Source organism: Echiichthys vipera (assembly GCF_963691815.1).
Source record: "Echiichthys vipera genome assembly, contig: SCAFFOLD_40, whole genome shotgun sequence".
In the NCBI taxonomy this organism is placed as follows: Eukaryota; Metazoa; Chordata; class Actinopteri; order Perciformes; family Trachinidae; genus Echiichthys; species Echiichthys vipera.
In genome coordinates this window covers 130,001-150,646 of record NW_028154804.1, presented here as the reverse complement: position 1 = coordinate 150,646, position 20,646 = coordinate 130,001, and the positions used below count along the sequence as shown (strand labels likewise).

The 20,646-nt window shown below is 51.4% G+C and overlaps 2 protein-coding genes across 3 annotated transcripts in view; one reads left to right on the top strand and one right to left on the bottom strand.

Annotated features, from left to right (window-relative positions):
* Positions 1-4,282: 4,282 nt before the first annotated feature.
* Positions 4,283-19,725, top strand: tbc1d2 (TBC1 domain family, member 2). 2 transcript variants are annotated; one of them, XM_083940975.1, is made up of 16 exons: positions 4,283-5,315; positions 5,438-5,573; positions 10,156-10,276; positions 10,385-10,509; positions 11,189-11,418; positions 12,392-12,661; positions 12,957-13,088; positions 13,786-13,896; positions 13,977-14,149; positions 14,673-14,784; positions 15,592-15,792; positions 17,480-17,667; positions 18,287-18,407; positions 18,490-18,675; positions 18,796-18,917; positions 19,122-19,725. In XM_083940975.1, exons 1-16 carry the CDS (start codon positions 4,614-4,616, stop codon positions 19,321-19,323), a joined length of 3,132 nt encoding a protein of 1,043 aa, XP_083797101.1. In that variant the 5' UTR covers positions 4,283-4,613; the 3' UTR covers positions 19,324-19,725. The 2 variants fall into 2 exon arrangements, with proteins under 2 accessions (XP_083797101.1, XP_083797100.1); XM_083940974.1 differs by having other exon boundaries at positions 18,490-18,917.
* Positions 19,726-19,851: 126 nt separating this feature from the next.
* Positions 19,852-20,646, bottom strand: part of LOC310966392 (proteinase-activated receptor 4) — a 4,300-nt gene continuing 3,505 nt past the window's right edge. The window contains exon 2 of the mRNA XM_083940979.1: positions 19,852-20,646. This exon is cut by the window's right edge and continues 697 nt beyond it. Coding sequence (XP_083797105.1) covers positions 20,280-20,646 — 367 coding nt within the window. The 3' untranslated portion in view covers positions 19,852-20,279.

Below are 20,646 nucleotides of genomic sequence, written 5' to 3'. Positions count from 1 at the left end.
GTCGACTTTTCTATATTTATCGTTTCTTATGTAAATTTGTTTTTATAAGAAAAATAATAAAAAGGAAAATTTGACTCTTTGAAAATTCTGTGTTTTTATTTTTGTTTATTTCATTTTTTCTCACAGCATCAAATTTTTCTGTCAGATATTTTCACTCATGTTGTTTCATTGATCCACAAAATAATAACAATAATAATAATTATTATTATTGTTATTATTAAAATCTGCAGTTTTTATGATTCAGCTTTTTAATAAACAGGAAAAAAACAATAAACTCAAGTTTCAGGAACTCGTCAGAGAACGAGCGACAGCTGCCTTTGTTTGTTTATTTATTCATTTATTTATTCATTTGTTTATTTATTTATTTATTTGTTTGTTTATTTGTTTATTTATTATTTGTGATTATTGATCAGCGCGTGTTTTTTCGTGTCCACAAAATAAAATGATTACAAAATAAACAACAACAACAACAGTCACAGTTTTTCTAAAGTGCAGATAAAAAATAAAAGTTCTGCAGTAAAAGAATCAAATAAAAACAAATGTACATTTATATATTAGATAGATTTATATTTATATAATATGTTTGTATATAAATATAGATATATCATTTATAAATGTATATTTATAATAATTATAAATGTATAAAGTGTGTGGGGGGGGGGTGAATGAAGTGAATGACAGAACTGAGGTTTTACTTTGAAAAGCTACAAAACAAGAAGTGACTTCACACAGCTCTTATTGTGAAGTCAAAGCGGAAGTGGCGTGTGTTTTCGCGGTGTCTTGAGAAAAGGAAGAAGAAGAAGAAGAAGAAGAGTGAGACCGACAGGAAGAGAGAGAGAAATCAGAGCCAGCGACACGAGAGAAGAAGAAGAAGAAGAAGAAAACAACAACAACAACAACAAACAACAACAACAACAACAAACATCATCATCATCATCATCATCAGTAACAGCGGAGCTTTGTTTCCTTCCCTTTGATCCGGAGCGGACAGGTGAGTGAGGCCACGCCCCCTTCAGGGAAACACGCACGTGAACAGGTGCGAACACGCTCCGGGGATGACGTCACGGTTTGTTATGACGCAAAGATATTTCAACTTAAACCTGAAAATATTTAAATATGTGTTTATATTTATTTATATATAAAGATAAAGTTATAAAATATAAACATAAAGAATATAAAGTTATTAATATTCAAGTTCTAAATGTTTCTAAAGTCACTAAAGTTCCACTTCCTGTTTCAGACGCATGGACGGACGCCGCTCCACAGGAAGTCCCGGCGCTGCCTCGTCTCCTCCACTTCCTGTCCCCCCAGACCAGGACACGCTTCAACCGGCGGACTGGACCTCAGCCTCTGAGGAGGAAGACCGGCAGAGCAGGGACTCAGTCCACCTGCCCGGGTCCCAGAGAGACCCCCAGAGTCCTGAAGACAGACCCCAGAGTCCTGAAGACAGACCCCAGAGACCTGAAGACAGACACCAGAGACCTGAAGACAGACACCAGAGACCTGAAGACAGACACCAGAGTCCTGAAGACAGACCCCAGAGACCTGAAGACAGACCCCAGAGACCTGAAGACAGACACCAGAGTCCTGAAGACAGACCCCAGAGACCTGAAGACAGACCCCAGAGACCTGAAGACAGACACCAGAGTCCTGAAGACAGACCCCAGAGACCTGAAGACAGACCCCAGAGACCTGAAGACAGACACCAGAGACCAGAAGACAGACCCCAGAGTCCTGAAGACAGACACCAGAGACCTGAAGACAGACCCCAGAGACCTGAAGACAGACACCAGAGACCTGAAGACAGACCCCAGAGACCTGAAGACAGACACCAGAGTCCTGAAGACAGACACCAGAGACCAGAAGACAAACCCCAGAGACCTGAAGACAGACACCAGAGACCTGAAGACAGACCCCAGAGACCTGAAGACAGACACCAGAGTCCTGAAGACAGACCCCAGAGTCCTGAAGACAGACCCCAGAGACCTGAAGACAGACCCCAGAGACCTGAAGACAGACCCCAGAGTCCTGAAGACAGACCCCGGAGTCCAGAAGACAGACCCCAGAGACCTGAAGACAGACCCCAGAGACCTGAAGACAGACACCAGAGACCTGAAGACAAACCCCAGAGACCTGAAGACAGACACCAGAGACCTGAAGACAGACCCCAGAGACCTGAAGACAGACACCAGAGTCCTGAAGACAGACCCCAGAGACCTGAAGACAGACCCCAGAGACCAGAAGACAGACACCAGAGTCCTGAAGACAGACCCCAGAGACCTGAAGACAGACCCCAGAGACCTGAAGACAGACCCCAGAGACCTGAAGACAGACCCCAGAGTCCTGAAGACAGACACCAGAGTCCTGAAGACAGACCCCAGAGTCCTGAAGACAGACCCCAGAGACCTGAAGACAGACCCCAGAGTCCTGAAGACAGACACCAGAGACCTGAAGACAGACCCCAGAGACCTGAAGACAGACCCCAGAGTCCTGAAGACAGACACCAGAGACCTGAAGACAGACCCCAGAGTCCTGAAGACAGACACCAGAGACCTGAAGACAGACACCAGAGACCTGAAGACAGACCCCAGAGTCCTGAAGACAGACCCCAGAGACCTGAAGACAGACACCAGAGTCCTGAAGACAGACCCCAGAGTCCAGAAAACAGACACCAGAGACCTGAAGACAGACACCAGAGTCCTGAAGACAGACACCAGAGTCCTGAAGACAGACCCCAGAGTCCAGAAGACAGACACCAGAGACCTGAAGACAGACACCAGAGTCCAGAAGACAGACACCAGAGACCTGAAGACAGACACCAGAGTCCAGAAGACAGACACCAGAGACCTGAAGACAGACACCAGAGACCTGAAGACAGACACCAGAGTCCAGAAGACAGACACCAGAGACCAGAAGACAGACACCAGAGACCTGAAGACAGACACCAGAGTCCAGAAGACAGACACCAGAGACCTGAAGACAGACACCAGAGTCCTGAAGACAGACCCCAGAGACCTGAAGACAGACACCAGAGACCTGAAGACAGACACCAGAGACCTGAAGACAGACACCAGAGTCCAGAAGACAGACACCAGAGACCTGAAGACAGACACCAGAGTCCAGAAGACAGACCCCAGAGACCTGAAGACAGACACCAGAGACCTGAAGACAGACACCAGAGACCTGAAGACAGACACCAGAGTCCTGAAGACAGACCCCAGAGACCTGAAGACAGACACCAGAGACCAGAAGACAGACCCCAGAGACCTGAAGACAGACCCCAGAGACCTGAAGACAGACACCAGAGTCCTGAAGACAGACACCAGAGTCCTGAAGACAGACACCAGAGACCTGAAGACAGACCCCAGAGACCTGAAGACAGACCCCAGAGACCTGAAGACAGACACCAGAGACCTGAAGACAGACCCCAGAGTCCAGAAGACAGACACCAGAGACCTGAAGACAGACACCAGAGTCCAGAAGACAGACACCAGAGTCCTGAAGACAGACCCCAGAGACCTGAAGACAGACCCCAGAGTCCAGAAGACAGACACCAGAGACCTGAAGACAGACACCAGAGTCCTGAAGACAGACCCCAGAGACCTGAAGACAGACCCCAGAGTCCAGAAGACAGACCCCAGAGTCCTGAAGACAGACCCCAGAGACCTGAAGACAGACACCAGAGTCCTGAAGACAGACCCCAGAGACCTGAAGACAGACCCCAGAGACCTGAAGACAGACCCCAGAGACCTGAAGACAGACCCCAGAGACCTGAAGACAGACACCAGAGACCTGAAGACAGACACCAGAGACCTGAAGACAGACCCCAGAGTCCTGAAGACAGACACCAGAGACCTGAAGACAGACACCAGAGTCCTGAAGACAGACCCCAGAGTCCTGAAGACAGACCCCAGAGTCCTGAAGACAGACACCAGAGACCTGAAGACAGACACCAGAGTCCTGAAGACAGACCCCAGAGACCTGAAGACAGACACCAGAGACCTGAAGACAGACCCCAGAGACCTGAAGACAGACCCCAGAGTCCTGAAGACAGACCCCAGAGACCTGAAGACAGACCCCAGAGTCCTGAAGACAGACACCAGAGACCAGAAGACAGACACCAGAGACCTGAAGACAGACACCAGAGACCTGAAGACAGACACCAGAGTCCAGAAGACAGACCCCAGAGTCCTGAAGACAGACCCCAGAGACCAGAAGACAGACCCCAGAGACCTGAAGACAGACCCCAGAGTCCTGAAGACAGACACCAGAGTCCTGAAGACAGACCCCAGAGTCCTGAAGACAGACACCAGAGTCCAGAAGACAGACCCTGTCTTCAGGTGTCTGTCTTCAGGTGTCTGTCTTCACCTGAAGACAGACCCCAGAGACCCAAACCAGATCCTCTCTGTGTGGATCAAAGGAACCCAAAAGACGAACAAAAACCAGATGATTCCCGGGAACCCCAAACCCAGGAGGTCCCCCCTGGAACTGTTCACACTTCAACCCCAAATAAACACAATCACAAGAAGCTGGAGCTCCACATCTCTGAGTCCAAGTACCTGCAGATCCACCAGGATCCACCTGAGCGCCCCCAAGATCCTCCTCACCCGGACATGCACCCAACCCAAGTGCTGCCTCAGGCTCCAGTGGTTCAGGCTCTGACGTTCCAGACTCCGGCGGTTCAGGCTCCGGCGGTTCAGGCTCCGGCGGTTCAGGCTCCGGCGGTTCAGGCTCCGGCGGTCCAGGCTCTGGTGGTTCCGGCTCCGGCGGTCCAGGCTCCGGCGGTCCAGGCTCCGGCGGTTAAGGCTCCGGCGGTTCAGGCTCCGGCGGTCCAGGCTCCGGCGGTCCAGGCTCCGGCGGTCCAGGCTCCGGTGGTTCAGGCTCCGGCGGTCCAGGCTCCGGCGGTCCAGGCTCCGGCGGTCCAGGCTCCGGCGGTTAAGGCTCCGGTGGTTCAGGCTCCGGTGGTCCAGGCTCCGGTGGTTCAGGCTCCGGCGGTCCAGGCTCCGGCGGTTCCGGCTCCGCCTGTAACCATCGAGGTGTTCTGTGACCAGGTGCGGCCCCGCCCTCTGGTCTCGTCTGGGGGTGAACCCAAACTGTGCGGGTTCCTGCAGAAGCAGGGGGGGCCCCTGAGGGCCTGGAAGCAGCGCTGGTTCACCTACGAGGAAAAGAAGAACCAGCTCTTCTACTACCGCACGCCGCAGGACGTGACGGCGCTCGGCCGCGTGGAGCTCTGCAGCGCCACCTTCACGTACCCGCTGAAGGCCGAGGAGGGCACCTTCCACATCAGGACCCCTGAACGCACCTTCATCCTGAGGGTGCGTTCAGGGTCCTGAAGAGTCCGGAGGATATAACGTTCTTATTGTTATCAGAGAAAACATAAATAAACATAAACAAACATAAACAAACATAAACTTGATGTTTGTGTCTCGTGTCTCAGGCCGTGACTCAGCAGCTGATGCTTTACTGGCTCCAGCAGCTGCAGCTGAAACGCTGGCAACACCGACAGACGTCCGGCTGCTCCGAGCCCACAAACAACAACAACAACAACAACAACAACAACAACAACACCACAGGTGAGAAACAAACAAACAAACAAACAACAACAACAGAGATTAAACAGAGATTAAAACACACGTTTATGCTCCTAGAGGACACTTTAACACACGTTTATGCTCCTAGAGGACACTTTAACACACGTTTATGCTCCTAGAGGACACTTTAGCACACGAGGACACTTTAACACACGTTTATGCTCCTAGAGGACACTTTAGCACACGTTTATGCTCCTAGAGGACACTTTAACACACGTTTATGCTCCTAGAGGACACTTTAGCACACGTTTATGCTCCTAGAGGACACTTTAACACACGTTTATGCTCCTAGAGGACACTTTAGCACACGTTTATGCTCCTAGAGGACACTTTAGCACACGTTTATGCTCCTAGAGGACACTTTAACACACGTTTATGCTCCTAGAGGACACTTTAACACACGTTTATGCTGCTAGAGGACACTTTAACACACGTTTATGCTCCTAGAGGACACTTTAACACACGTTTATGCTCCTAGAGGACACTTTAACACACGTTTATGCTCCTAGAGGACACTTTAACACACGTTTATGCACCTAGAGTTCACCTTTAACACGTTTATGCTCCTAGAGGACACTTTAACACACGTTTATGCTCTTAGAGGACCCTTTAACACACGTTTATGCTCCTAGAGGACACTTTAACACACGTTTATGCTCCTAGAGGACACTTTAGCACACGTTTATGCTCCTAGAGGACACTTTAACACACGTTTATGCTCCTAGAGGACACTTTAGCACACGTTTATGCTCCTAGAGGACACTTTAACACACGTTTATGCTCCTAGAGGACACTTTAACACACGTTTATGCTCCTAGAGGACACTTTAACACACGTTTATGCTCCTAGAGGACACTTTAGCACACGTTTATGCTCCTAGAGGACACTTTAACACACGTTTATGCTCCTAGAGGACACTTTAGCACACGTTTATGCTCCTAGAGGACACTTTAGCACACGTTTATGCTCCTAGAGGACACTTTAACACACGTTTATGCTCCTAGAGGACACTTTAACACACGTTTATGCTCCTAGAGTTCACCTTTAACACGTTTATGCTCCTAGAGGACACTTTAACACACGTTTATGCTCCTAGAGGACACTTTAACACACGTTTATGCTCCTAGAGGACACTTTAGCACACGTTTATGCTCCTAGAGAACACTTTAGCACACGTTTATGCTCCTAGAGGACACTTTAACACACGTTTAGTCTCCTAGAGGACACTTTAACACACGTTTATGCTCCTAGAGGACACTTTAACACACGTTTATGCTCCTAGAGGACACTTTAGCACACGTTTATGCTCCTAGAGGACACTTTAACACACGTGTATGCTCCTAGAGGACACTTTAACACACGTTTATGCTCCTAGAGGACACTTTAGCACACGTTTATGCTCCTAGAGGACACTTTAGCACACGTTTATGCTCCTAGAGGACACTTTAGCACACGTTTATGCTCCTAGAGGACACTTTAACACACGTTTATGCTCCTAGAGGACACTTTAACGCACGTTTATGCTCCTAGAGGACACTTTAACGCACGTTTATGCTCCTAGAGGACACTTTAACGCATGTTTATGCTCCTAGAGGACACTTTAACGCACGTTTATGCTCCTAGAGGACACTTTAACACACGTTTATGCTCCTAGAGGACACTTTAGCACACGTTTATGCTCCTAGAGGACACTTTAGCACACGTTTATGCTCCTAGAGGACACTTTAACACACGTTTATGCTCCTAGAGGACACTTTAACACACGTTTATGCTCCTAGAGGACACTTTAGCACACGTTTATGCTCCTAGAGGACACTTTAACACACGTTTATGCTCCTAGAGGACACTTTAGCACATGTTTATGCTCCTAACACTTTAACACACGTTTATGCTCCTAGAGGACACTTTAACACACGTTTATGCTCCTAGAGGACACTTTAGCACACGTTTATGCTCCTAGAGGACACTTTAACACACGTTTATGCTCCTAGAGGACACTTTAACACACGTTTATGCTCCTAGAGGACACTTTAACACACGTTTATGCTCCTAGAGGACACTTTAGCACACGTTTATGCTCCTAGAGGACACTTTAACACACGTTTATGCTCCTAGAGGACACTTTAACACACGTTTATGCTCCTAGAGGACACTTTAACACACGTTTATGCTCCTAGAGGACACTTTAGCACACGTTTATGCTCCTAGAGGACACTTTAACACACGTTTATGCTCCTAGAGGACACTTTAGCACACGTTTATGCTCCTAGAGGACACTTTAACACACGTTTATGCTCCTAGAGGACACTTTAGCACACGTTTATGCTCCTAGAGGACACTTTAACACACGTTTATGCTCCTAGAGGACACTTTAACACACGTTTATGCTCCTAGAGGACACTTTAACGCACGTTTATGCTCCTAGAGGACACTTTAACGCACGTTTATGCTCCTAGAGGACACTTTAGCACACGTTTATGCTCCTAGAGGACACTTTAACACACGTTTATGCTCCTAGAGGACACTTTAGCACACGTTTATGCTCCTAGAGGACACTTTAACACACGTTTATGCTCCTAGAGGACACTTTAACACACGTTTATGCTCCTAGAGGACACTTTAACACACGTTTATGCTCCTAGAGGACACTTTAACGCACGTTTATGCTCCTAGAGGACACTTTAACGCACGTTTATGCTCCTAGAGGACACTTTAACACACGTTTATGCTCCTAGAGGACACTTTAGCACACGTTTATGCTCCTAGAGGACACTTTAGCACACGTTTATGCTCCTAGAGGACACTTTAACACACGTTTATGCTCCTAGAGGACACTTTAGCACACGTTTATGCTCCTAGAGGACACTTTAACACACGTTTATGCTCCTAGAGGACACTTTAGCACACGTTTATGCTCCTAACACTTTAACACACGTTTATGCTCCTAGAGGACACTTTAACACACGTTTATGCTCCTAGAGGACACTTTAGCACACGTTTATGCTCCTAGAGGACACTTTAGCACACGTTTATGCTCCTAGAGGACACTTTAACACACGTTTATGCTCCTAGAGGACACTTTAACACACGTTTATGCTCCTAGAGGACACTTTAACACACGTTTATGCTCCTAGAGGACACTTTAGCACACGTTTATGCTCCTAGAGGACACTTTAACACACGTTTATGCTCCTAGAGGACACTTTAACACACGTTTATGCTCCTAGAGGACACTTTAACACACGTTTATGCTCCTAGAGGACACTTTAGCACACGTTTATGCTCCTAGAGGACACTTTAACACACGTTTATGCTCCTAGAGGACACTTTAACACACGTTTATGCTCCTAGAGGACACTTTAGCACACGTTTATGCTCCTAGAGGACACTTTAACACACGTTTATGCTCCTAGAGGCGCTTTAACACACGTTTATGCTCCTAGAGGACACTTTAACACACGTTTATGCTCCTAGAGGACACTTTAACACAGGTTTATGCTCCTAGAGGACACTTTAACACACGTTTATGCTCCTAGAGGACACTTTAACACAGGTTTATGCTCCTAGAGGACACTTTAGCACACGTTTATGTTCCTAGAGGACACTTTAACACACGTTTATGCTCCTAGAGGACACTTTAACACACGTTTATGCTCCTAAAGGACACTTTAACACACGTTTAGGCTCCTAGAGGACACTTTAACACACGTTTATGCTCCTAGAGGACACTTTAGCACAAGTTTATGCTCCTAGAGGACACTTTAACACACGTTTATGCTCCTAGAGGACACTTTAGCACACGTTTATGTTCCTAGAGGACACTTTAACACACGTTTATGCTCCTAGAGGACACTTTAGCACACGTTTATGTTCCTAGAGGACACTTTAACACACGTTTATGCTCCTAGAGGACACTTTAACACACGTTTAGGCTCCTAGAGGACACTTTAACACACGTTTAGGCTCCTAGAGGACACTTTAACACACGTTTATGCTCCTAGAGGACACTTTAACACACGTTTATGCTCCTAGAGGACACTTTAGCACACGTTTATGTTCCTAGAGGACACTTTAACACACGTTTATGCTCCTAGAGGACACTTTAACACACGTTTAGGCTCCTAGAGGACACTTTAACACACGTTTAGGCTCCTAGAGGACACTTTAACACACGTTTAGGCTCCTAGAGGACACTTTAACACACGTTTATGCTCCTAGAGGACACTTTAGCACAAGTTTATGCTCCTAGAGGACACTTTAACACACGTTTATGCTCCTAGAGGACACTTTAACACACGTTTATGCTCCTAGAGGACACTTTAGCACACGTTTATGTTCCTAGAGGACACTTTAACACACGTTTATGCTCCTAGAGGACACTTTAGCACACGTTTATGTTCCTAGAGGACACTTTAACACACGTTTAGTCTCCTAGAGGACACTTTAACACACGTTTATGCTCCTAGAGGACACTTTAGCACACGTTTATGCTCCTAGAGGACACTTTACAGGGACCCCTCGATGTCACACTGAGAGCAGCTGATTGTGTTTCCTGTTTCTTCAGACGACTTCCTGCCGCTGTTGAAGAGCCCGCTGGGTTTGGTCGGGGATGCGGCGGCCAACGCCACGACGCAGCGGACCCCGCTCGCCAACATGTCGCTCAAACATCCGCTCATCGAGATCCAGTGAGTGGCCTCGCTGTTTAAAGATGGCAGCCGCTGTGATGGAGACTACGTTTCCCATCAGCCCCGGCGCTTCAGCTGCAGTTAAACCTGTTGTTCCTGTTTGTGCAGAAACTCCGTTCACAGTCTGAGGAAGAGGACGTCCCAGGAGTGGAGTCACAGCGTGTTCCACGTGGACGCGCCGCCGTGGACCCCCCCGACGACCGGAGACAACAACAACACAACAACAACAACAGGTACACAACAACAACATCAACACAACAGGTACACAAACAACAACACAACAACAGGTACACAAACAACAACAACACAACAACAGGTACACAAACAACAACAACAACAACACAACAGGTACACAAACAACAACACAACAACAGGTACACAAACAACAACAACACAACAACAGGTACACAAACAACAACAACAACAGGTACACAAACAACAACAACACAACAACAGGTACACAAACAACAACACAACAACAGGTACACAACAACAACATCAACACAACAGGTACACAAACAACAACACAACAACAGGTACACAACAACAACATCAACACAACAGGTACACAAACAACAACACAACAACAGGTACACAAACAACAACAACACAACAACAGGTACACAAACAACAACAACAACAGGTACACAAACAACAACAACAGGTACACAAACAACACAACAACAGGTACACAAACAACAACAACACAACAGGTACACAAACAACAACACAACAGGTACACAAACAACAACAGGACAGGTACACAACAACAACAACAGGTACACAAACAACAACAACACAACAGGTACACAAACAACAACACAACAGGACAGGTACACAACAACAACAACAGGTACACAAACAACAACAACACAACAGGACGGTACACAAACACCCTCTTTCCCGTTTCAGTCTCCCCGTCTCCCAGGACTCCTGTTGAGCCTCTGGCCCCGCCCCCTGGCCTCTCATTGGCTGAGCCCGTGGCGGGCAGACAGTCCCCGTCACTGTTGGACGGCTGGAGCAGGAAGAGGAAGAGCCGCAGCTCGTCCCCGTCGACCTCCGTCCGCAGAGACGCTTCAGAGCAGACGAGTCGTCTGCAGCAGGACAAACAGATGCTGCTGGAGGAGGTCAGAGCTCAGAAGGTGATGAAACTTCACTGATCTGATCACTGGACAACAACAACAACAACAACAACAACAACAACAACAACAACAACACAACATCAACAACACAACAGCAACAACAACACAACACCACAACACAACAACACCACAACAACAACATCAACAACACAACAGCAACAACACAACAGCAACAACAACAACATCAACAACACAACAACATCAACAACACAACAACAACAAAACAACAACAACAACATCAACAACACAACAACATCAACAACACAACAATAACAAAACAACAACAACAACACAACAGCAACAGCCACAACAACAACACCACAACAACACAACACCACAACAACAAGACAATAACAACAAAACAACAGCAACAACAATAACAACACAACAACAACACAAGCAACAACAACAGCAACAACAGCAACAACAACACAACAACAAAAGCAACAACAACAACAAAAGCAACAACAACACAACAACATTAACACCTAGACCTGAGAGCAGGTATCAGCCCCGCGGAGCCTCAGTGAAACAGGAAGTAGCGTTTCCATGTTGTGTGTCACTTCCTGTTTCAGGACACTGAACAGGAAGTCTTACCTCTGTAACTTCCACATTGTTTAAATTATGAAAATGATTTTGGTCACATTCGATCGAAGCGTTTAAAAGATGATCTGAGCTAAATCTCGTGCTGATCGAACTCTCGGAGGAGGTCGGTTTGTGTTTTTACATCTCTGCGTAACGGCCGAGCCTCAAAGTCCCGCGGAGAACGACCGACCTGAGTCTGACGACACTTCCTGTTTAGACCACGTCACACAGGCGAAGGCCAAACAGCTTCACAGGCGGACAAAGAATAATCATGAAAATCCTGGGCCCCTAACAACAGCAACAACAATAACAACAACAACACAACAACAACAACAACACAACAACAATACCCCCCCCCCCCCCCCCCCCCCCCCCGTGTCGTGTGCAGGAGCTGGTCTGGATCCTCCACAAAGCCCTGGAGGCGTCTCAGCTGGAGAAGCGAACCTGTGCAGAGTTCCTGGCGGAGGAGGATGAGCAGGAGCGCCTGGAGCTGCTGCGCCACCGTGAGCGGCAGGCGGCCGACCTGCGAGGCCGACTGGACGAGGCGAGGGCGGAGGCGGAGTCGGCGAGGAGGAGCCTGGCTCAGAGAGACGGCGAGCTGGCCGAGCTGCAGCAGCACATCAGCCTGCTGACGGAGAAGAACGACGCCAAACAGGAGGTGAGCCGCCGCCAAGGTCACACAGAGGTCACGCAGAGGTCACACAGAGGTCACACAGCAGAGGTCACACAGAGGTCACACAGCAGAGGTCACACAGAGGTCACACAGAGGTCAGAGGTCACACAGAGGTCACACAGAGGTCAGAGGTCACACAGGGGTCACACAGAGGTCACACACAGAGGTCAGAGGTCACACAGAGGTCAGTTATAAATAATAAACTAATGAAAGGTTGCGTTCAGGTTCTGGTTTCCGTGTGAACTCCTGCTGTGAGTCCGTCTCTTCTGTTTCCTGTCAGGTGATCGTAAAGCTGTCCGATCAGGTGACCGCCTGCATGTCCGACCCCACCAACCCCGTCTGGTCCCCCGGGGGCGGTGGTCTGGACCCTCAGGGCTTCAGACAGCTGCGGCAGGACATCGAGAACCTGAAGGTGAAACACAAACACACACGAGTCCAGTGTTTGTCTGTGGTCTGATCCGGTCTGTGGTCTGTGGTCTGATCCGGTCTGTGGTCTGATCCAGTCTGTGGTCTGATCCAGTCTGTGGTCTGATCCGGTCTGTGGTCTGATCCGGTCTGATCTGGTCTGTGGTCTGATCCGGTCTGTGGTCTGATCCGGTCTGATCCGGTCTGTGGTCTGATCTGGTCTGTGGTCTGATCTGTGGTCTGTGGTCTGATCCGGTCTGTGGTCTGTGGTCTGATCTGTGGTCTGTGGTCTGATCCGGTCTGTGGTCTGATCCGGTCTGTGGTCTGAGGTCTGATCCGGTCTGTGGTCTGATCCGGTCTGTGGTCTGTGGTCTGATCCGGTCTGTGGTCTGATCTGGTCTGTGGTCTGATCCGGTCCGTGGTCTGTGGTCTGATCCGGTCTGTGGTCTGTGGTCTGATCCGGTCTGTGGTCTGATCTGTGGTCTGTGGTCTGAGGTCTGATCCGGTCCGTGGTCTGTGGTCTGATCCGGTCTGTGGTCTGAGGTCTGATCCGGTCTGTGGTCTGATCTGTGGTCTGTGGTCTGATCCGGTCCGTGGTCTGTGGTCTGTGGTCTGATCCGGTCCGTGGTCTGATCCGGTCTGTGGTCTGTGGTCTGATCCGGTCCGTGGTCTGTGGTCTGATCCGGTCTGAACTCTGTCCCCAGGACGACATCGAGGCCTATAAGACTCAGAACCAGTTCCTGAACTCCGAGATCTTCCAGCTCACCAAACTGTGGCGGACCAGTTCTGAGCAGGAGCAGAGTCTGATGGTGAAGGTGGGTCCAACAGAACCTTTAGGTCCGTCAGGCTACTCGGCTCAGCCTCACGCTCTTTCCTGTGCTCTGATTGGCTGCAGTGCTCCTACCTGGAGGCCAGTAACTGTCAGGTGGAGAGCCGGTACCTGGGCGTCCTGCGGCAGCTGCAGGAGACCAAGTCCCTGGATCCGGTCCAGCGGGGGGCGGTCCAGAAGATGATCGAGGACGCTCTGAAGGGGAGCCTGAAGAGTGTCCTCAAGCTCGACGTGGCGAGGTAACAGGGGGGTCCCTGGGTGGTCTGAACCTGGGGAGGTCTGAACCTGGGGCGGTCTGAACCTGGGGCGGTCTGAACCTGGGGTGGTCTGAACCTGGGGCGGTCTGAACCTGGGGCGGTCTGAACCTGGGGCGGTCTGAACCTGGGGCAGTCTGAACCTGGGGCGGTCTGAACCTGGGGCAGTCTGAACAAGGGAGGTCTGAACCTGGGGCGGTCTGAACCTGGGGCAGTCTGAACAAGGGAGGTCTGAACCAGGGAGGTCTGAACCAGAGCATTCTGAACCTGGGGCGGACTGAACTGGGCAGTCTGAACCGGGGCGGTCTGATCCTGGGCAGTTGAACCGGGGCAGTCTGAACAAGGGAGGTCTGAACCTGGGGCAATCTGAACCTGGGTCAGTCTGAACTGGGGCGGTCTGAACTGGGGGGGTCTGGGCCGGGGTGGTCTGTCTGAACCAGAGCGGTCTGAACCAGGGGTGGACAGAAAAACAGGAACAACTGGTCATGGATCCGTGATGTGTCCACAGAGACCACGACGAGTACGGGTTCAAGATCATCCCCGACTACGAGGTGGAGGACATGAAGCTGCTCGCAAAGATCCAGGCCCTGGAGATCCGCTCACACAACCTGCTGCACCAGGTCTGGACCTGACCTGTGGACCTGTGGACCTCTAGACCTGACCTGTGGACCTGTGAACCTGTGAACCTGTGGACCTGACCTGTGGACCTGTGGACCTTTAGACCTTTAGACCTGACCTGTGGACCTTTAGACCTGACCTGTGGACCTGACCTGTGGACCTTTAGACCTTTAGACCTGACCTGTAGACCTGTGGACCTGTGGACCTGTGGACCTGACCTGTGGACCTGTGGACCTGACCTGTGGACCTGTGGACCTGACCTGTGGACCTGACCTGTGGACCTGTGGACCTGTAGACCAGTAGACCTGTAGACCTGACCTGTGGACCTGTGGACCTCTAGACCTGACCTGTGGACCTGTGGACCTGACCTGTGGACCTGTGGACCTGACCTGTGGACCTGTGGACCTCTAGACCTGACCTGTGGACCTGTGGACCTGTGGACCTGTGGACCTGACCTGTGGACCTGTGGACCTGACCTGTGGACCTGTGGACCTGACCTGTGGACCTGTGGACCTGACCTGTGGACCTGTGGACCTGACCTGTGGACCTGTGGACCTTTAGACCTGACCTGTGGACCTGTGGACCTGACCTGTGGACCTTTAGACCTGACCTGTGGACCTGTAAACCTGTAAACCTTTAGACCTGTGGACCTGACCTGTGGACCTGTGGACCTGACCTGTGGACCTGTGGACCTGTGGACCTGACCTGTGGACCTGTGGACCTGTGGACCTGACCTGTGGACCTGCAGACCTGTGGACCTGTAGACCTGTAGACCTGCAGACCTGTAACCCTCTGGTGTGTCCCTGCAGGAGGGTGGCGAGCGCCCCCTGTTGAGTCGCTGGGCTCAGTACCTCGCTGGCAGGGCCGACGAGGACCTCTGTCCGTCCCCGGAGCTCAAAGGTCTGCTGCGAGGCGGTGTCCCCCGGGAGTACCGGCAGCGAGTGTGGCGCTGGATGGTCCAAACCAGAACCAGGACCATCAGAGACCGCCACCCACAGCGCTACCAGCAGGTATGATGATCCACACCTGATCCACTCCTGATCCACACCTGATCCACACCTGATCCACTCCTGATCCACACCTGATCCACACCTGATCCCCTCCTGATCCACACCTGATCCACACCTGATCCACACCTGATCCACTCCTGATCCACACCTGATCCACACCTGATCCACACCTGATCCACACCTGATCCACTCCTGATCCACACCTGATCCACACCTGATCCACACCTGATCCACACCTGATCCACTCCTGATCCACACCTGATCCACACCTGATCCCCTCCTGATCCACACCTGATCCACACCTGATCCACACCTGATCCACTCCTGATCCACACCTGATCCACACCTGATCCACACCTGATCCACACCTGATCCACTCCTGATCCACACCTGATCCACACCTGATCCACACCTGATCCACACCTGATCCACTCCTGATCCACTCCTGATCCACACCTGATCCACACCTGATCCACTCCTGATCCACATCTGATCCACACCTGATCCACACCTGATCCACACCTGATCCACACCTGATCCACACCTGATCCACTCCTGATCCACACCTGATCCACTCCTGATCCACACCTGATCCACTCCTGATCCACTCCTGATCCACACCTGATCCACACCTGATCCACTCCTGATCCACACCTGATCCACATCTGATCCACACCTGATCCACTCCTGATCCACACCTGATCCACTCCTGATCCACTCCTGATCCACACCTGATCCACACCTGATCCACACCTGATCCACATCTGATCCACACCTGATCCACACCTGATCCACATCTGATCCACACCTGATCCACTCCTGATCCACATCTGATCCACATCTGATCCACACCTGATCCACTCCTGATCCACACCTGATCCACACCTGATCCACACCTGATCCACATCTGATCCACACCTGATCCACTCCTGATCCAGACCTGATCCACACCTGATCCACACCTGATCCACACCTGATCCACTCCTGATCCACACCTGATCCACTCCTGATCCACACCTGATCCACACCTGATCCACATCTGATCCACACCTGATCCACTCCTGATCCAGACCTGATCCACACCTGATCCACATCTGATCCACACCTGATCCACACCTGATCCACACCTGATCCACTCCTGATCCACACCTGATCCACATCTGATCCACACCCGATCCACTCCTGATCCACACCCGATCCACACCTGATCCACACCTGATCCACACCTGATCCACTCCTGATCCACACCTGATCCACTCCTGATCCACTCCTGATCCACACCTGATCCACACCTGATCCACACCTGATCCACACCTGATCCACACCTGATCCACACCCGATCCACACCTGATCCACACCTGATCCACACCTGATCCACTCCTGATCCACACCTGATCCACTCCTGATCCACTCCTGATCCACACCTGATCCACACCTGATCCACACCTTATCCACTCCTGATCCACACCTGATCCACACCTGATCCACTCCTGATCCACACCTGATCCACACCTGATCCACACCTGATCCACACCTGATCCACTCCTGATCCACACCTGATCCACTCCTGATCCACACCGGATCCACACCTGATCCACACCTGATCCACACCTGATCCACACCTGATCCACTCCTGATCCACACCTGATCCACACCTGATCCACACCTGATCCACTTCTGTTTCCAGCTGTGTGAGAAGAGTCGAACGTCTCCTAACTCGGCCTCCAGACAGATCCAGCTGGACCTCCACCGCACCCTGACAACCAATCAGCACTTCTCGTCCCCCTCTAGCCCCGCCCTCCAGCAGCTCCGCCGCATCCTATTGGCCTTCTCCTGGCAGAACCCAGCCATTGGCTACTGTCAGGGACTCAACAGGTACGCACAGGTCTACACCTGGAACAGGTCTACACCTGGAACAGGTTCACACCTGGAACAGGTCCACCCCTGGAACAGGTCTACACCTGGAACAGGTCCACACCTGGAACAGGTCTACACCTGGAACAGGTCCACACCTGGAACAGGTCCACAGCTCTGTGACGTTACAGTCCAGGGTCTGTGAGTCTTTGAGTCTTTGAGTCCAGTGACCCTGTGAGTCTTTGAGTCTTTGAGTCCAGTGACCCTGTGTGTCTTTGAGTCTTTGAGTCCAGTGACCCTGTGTGTCTTTGAGTCTTTGAGTTCAGTGACCTTGTGTGTCTTTGAGTCTTTGAGTCCAGTGACCCTGTGTGTCTTTGAGTCTTTGAGTTCAGTGACCTTGTGTGTCTTTGAGTCTTTGAGTCCAGTGACCCTGTGTGTCTTTGAGTCTTTGAGTCCAGTGACCCTGTGTGTCTTTGAGTCTTTGAGTCCAGTGACCCTGTGTGTCTTTGAGTCTTTGAGTTCAGTGACCCTGTGAGTCTTTGAGTCTTTGAGTCCAGTGACCCTGTGTGTCTTTGAGTCTTTGAGTTCAGTGACCTTGTGTGTCTTTGAGTCTTTGAGTCCTGTGACCCGTGTGCCTCAGGTTGGCGGCCCTGGCGCTGCTCGTCCTGCAGAGTGAAGAGGACGCCTTCTGGTGCCTGGTGGCGGTGGTGGAGACCCTCATGCCCCAGGACTACTACACCCAGGACCTGGTCTCCTCTCAGGTCTGGCTTTGATCCTCTCAGTGCTGTTTCCGTCCTCAGTGAACTGATCTCAGGTCTGAACCACGTAAATCCTGATCATCAGGCGGACCAGCGGGTCCTGAAGGACTTCCTGTCGGAGAAGCTGCCCAGACTGGCGTCTCACTTCGAGGAGCACGGCGTCGACGTGTCGCTCATCACCTTCAACTGGTTCCTGGTGGTTTTCGTGGAGAGTCTGCCGAGCGACATCCTGCTGCCGCTGTGGGACGCCTTCCTGTACGAGGGCACCAAGGTACCGCACGCCGCACGCCGCTCACTGCACGCCGCTCACCGCTCGCGTCTCATATCTGTTCATGTTTCTGTTCATGTCTCATATCTGTGGCGTGGCGTCCCCCGTGTGGCCGTGCCCCAGGTGGTGTTCCGGTTCGCTCTCGCTCTCTTCAAATACAAAGAGGACGACATCCTGAAGATCCGGGACGGCGTGGAGATCTACCAGTACCTGCGCTTCTTCACCAAGACCATCTCCGACGGCAGGTAGGCCCTGGACCGGACCCTGGACCGGACCCTGGACCGGACCCTGGACCGGACCCTGGACCGGCCCCTGGACCGGACCCTGGACCGGACCCTGGACCCACCACATCTGTCGTTTAACCAAGGTTATTAATATGTGTGTGTGTGTGTGTGTGTGTGTGTGTGTGTGTGTGTGTGTGTGTGTGTGTGTGTGTGTGTGTCCTGCAGGAGGCTGAGCAGCATCGCCTTCAGTGACATGAACCCGTTCCCCGGGCGCCTGCTGAGGAGCCGGCGTGCGCTGCACCTGGAGCGTCTGCAGGCGGAGCTGCGTGAGCTGCAGCAGCAGCAGAGGGACTTTGTGACGGAGAGCGCCGTCCGTGACGACACCGAGCTGCAGACGGCGGCGAGCGAGGACGACGACGAGCTCTGACGCCACGCCGGCTCCTCTCTTCCTATTGGTCGACAGCCGGGGTAAACGCCGGTCCTCTCTTCCTATTGGTCGACAGCCGGGGTAAACGCCGGTCCTCTCTTCCTATTGGTCGACAGCCGGGGTAAACGCCGGTCCTCTCTTCCTATTGGTCGACAGCCGGGGTAAACGCCGGTCCTCTCTTCCTATTGGTCGACAGCCGGGGTGAACGCCGCTCCTCTCTTCCTATTGGTCGACAGCCGGGGTGAACGCCGCTCCTCTCTTCCTATTGGTCGACAGCCGGGGTGAACGCCGCTCCTCTCTTCCTATTGGTCGACAGCCGGGGTAAACGCCACACCAACATCAGTCGCACCCGTGTGGTTTCACATCAAACTGTGACTTTTATAGAAGTCAATGAGAAAATGATGATTTAGAGTCAAACAGAGCGGGGGGGGGGGGGGGGCACTGGGGGCGGGGCTACACGCTGTAACCATGGTAACTGTGGACGTTTTGCGTTTGTTCTGATTCAACGACACAAAAACAACAAAAACAACAAAAACAACAAAAACAACGTTTGACTCTGTAAACTTTTATTAAACACGTCAAATTTCAACTCTTTGTTTTTATTCACAAACACTCGAGAGGCTCATGTTTGAGACCAGAACCAGGACCAGGACCAGACCAGGACCAAGACCAGGACCAGGACCAGAACCAGAACCAGGACCAGAACCAGAACCAGGACCAGAACCAGACCAGACCCAGGAGCAGAACCAGGACCAGGACCAGACCAGAACCAGACCAGAACCAAGACCAGACCAGAACCAGAACCAGAACCAGGACCAGAACCAGACCAGAACCAGAACCAGGAGCAGAACCAGGACCAGAACAGAACCAGAACCCTGTGAAGAACCCAAACGTGTGCGTAAACAAACGGATCCCGTGGTCAGGGCTCCGTTCTGCCTTCCTGTCAGGTTCCATCTTCACGCCGTCTGGGACGCCGCGGACTGACCGGACGTCGTCAGCACCGTGACCTTTGACCTGGGGCCCGAGGACGACCCTGAGGAGAAGGACACGTTGTTCCCCAGGGAGGAGGAGCGCTCGCCCTCGCCGCGGCAGCACAGGGCGCCACGGGCCTTCTCCCTGAACTCCGCCGACACGAAGTAGAAGATGAACGGGTCGATGCAGCTGTTGAAGGTGCTCACCGCCAAGCTGACCATGTAGGGCACGTACACGCCCTCGCCGTCACCGTCTGGCGAGCTGTCGGCGTAGGTGAGGAGCAGCAGGATGTTGCTGGGCAGCAGACACACGATGAACACCACCAGCACCAGCACCGTGACCCGGACCGCG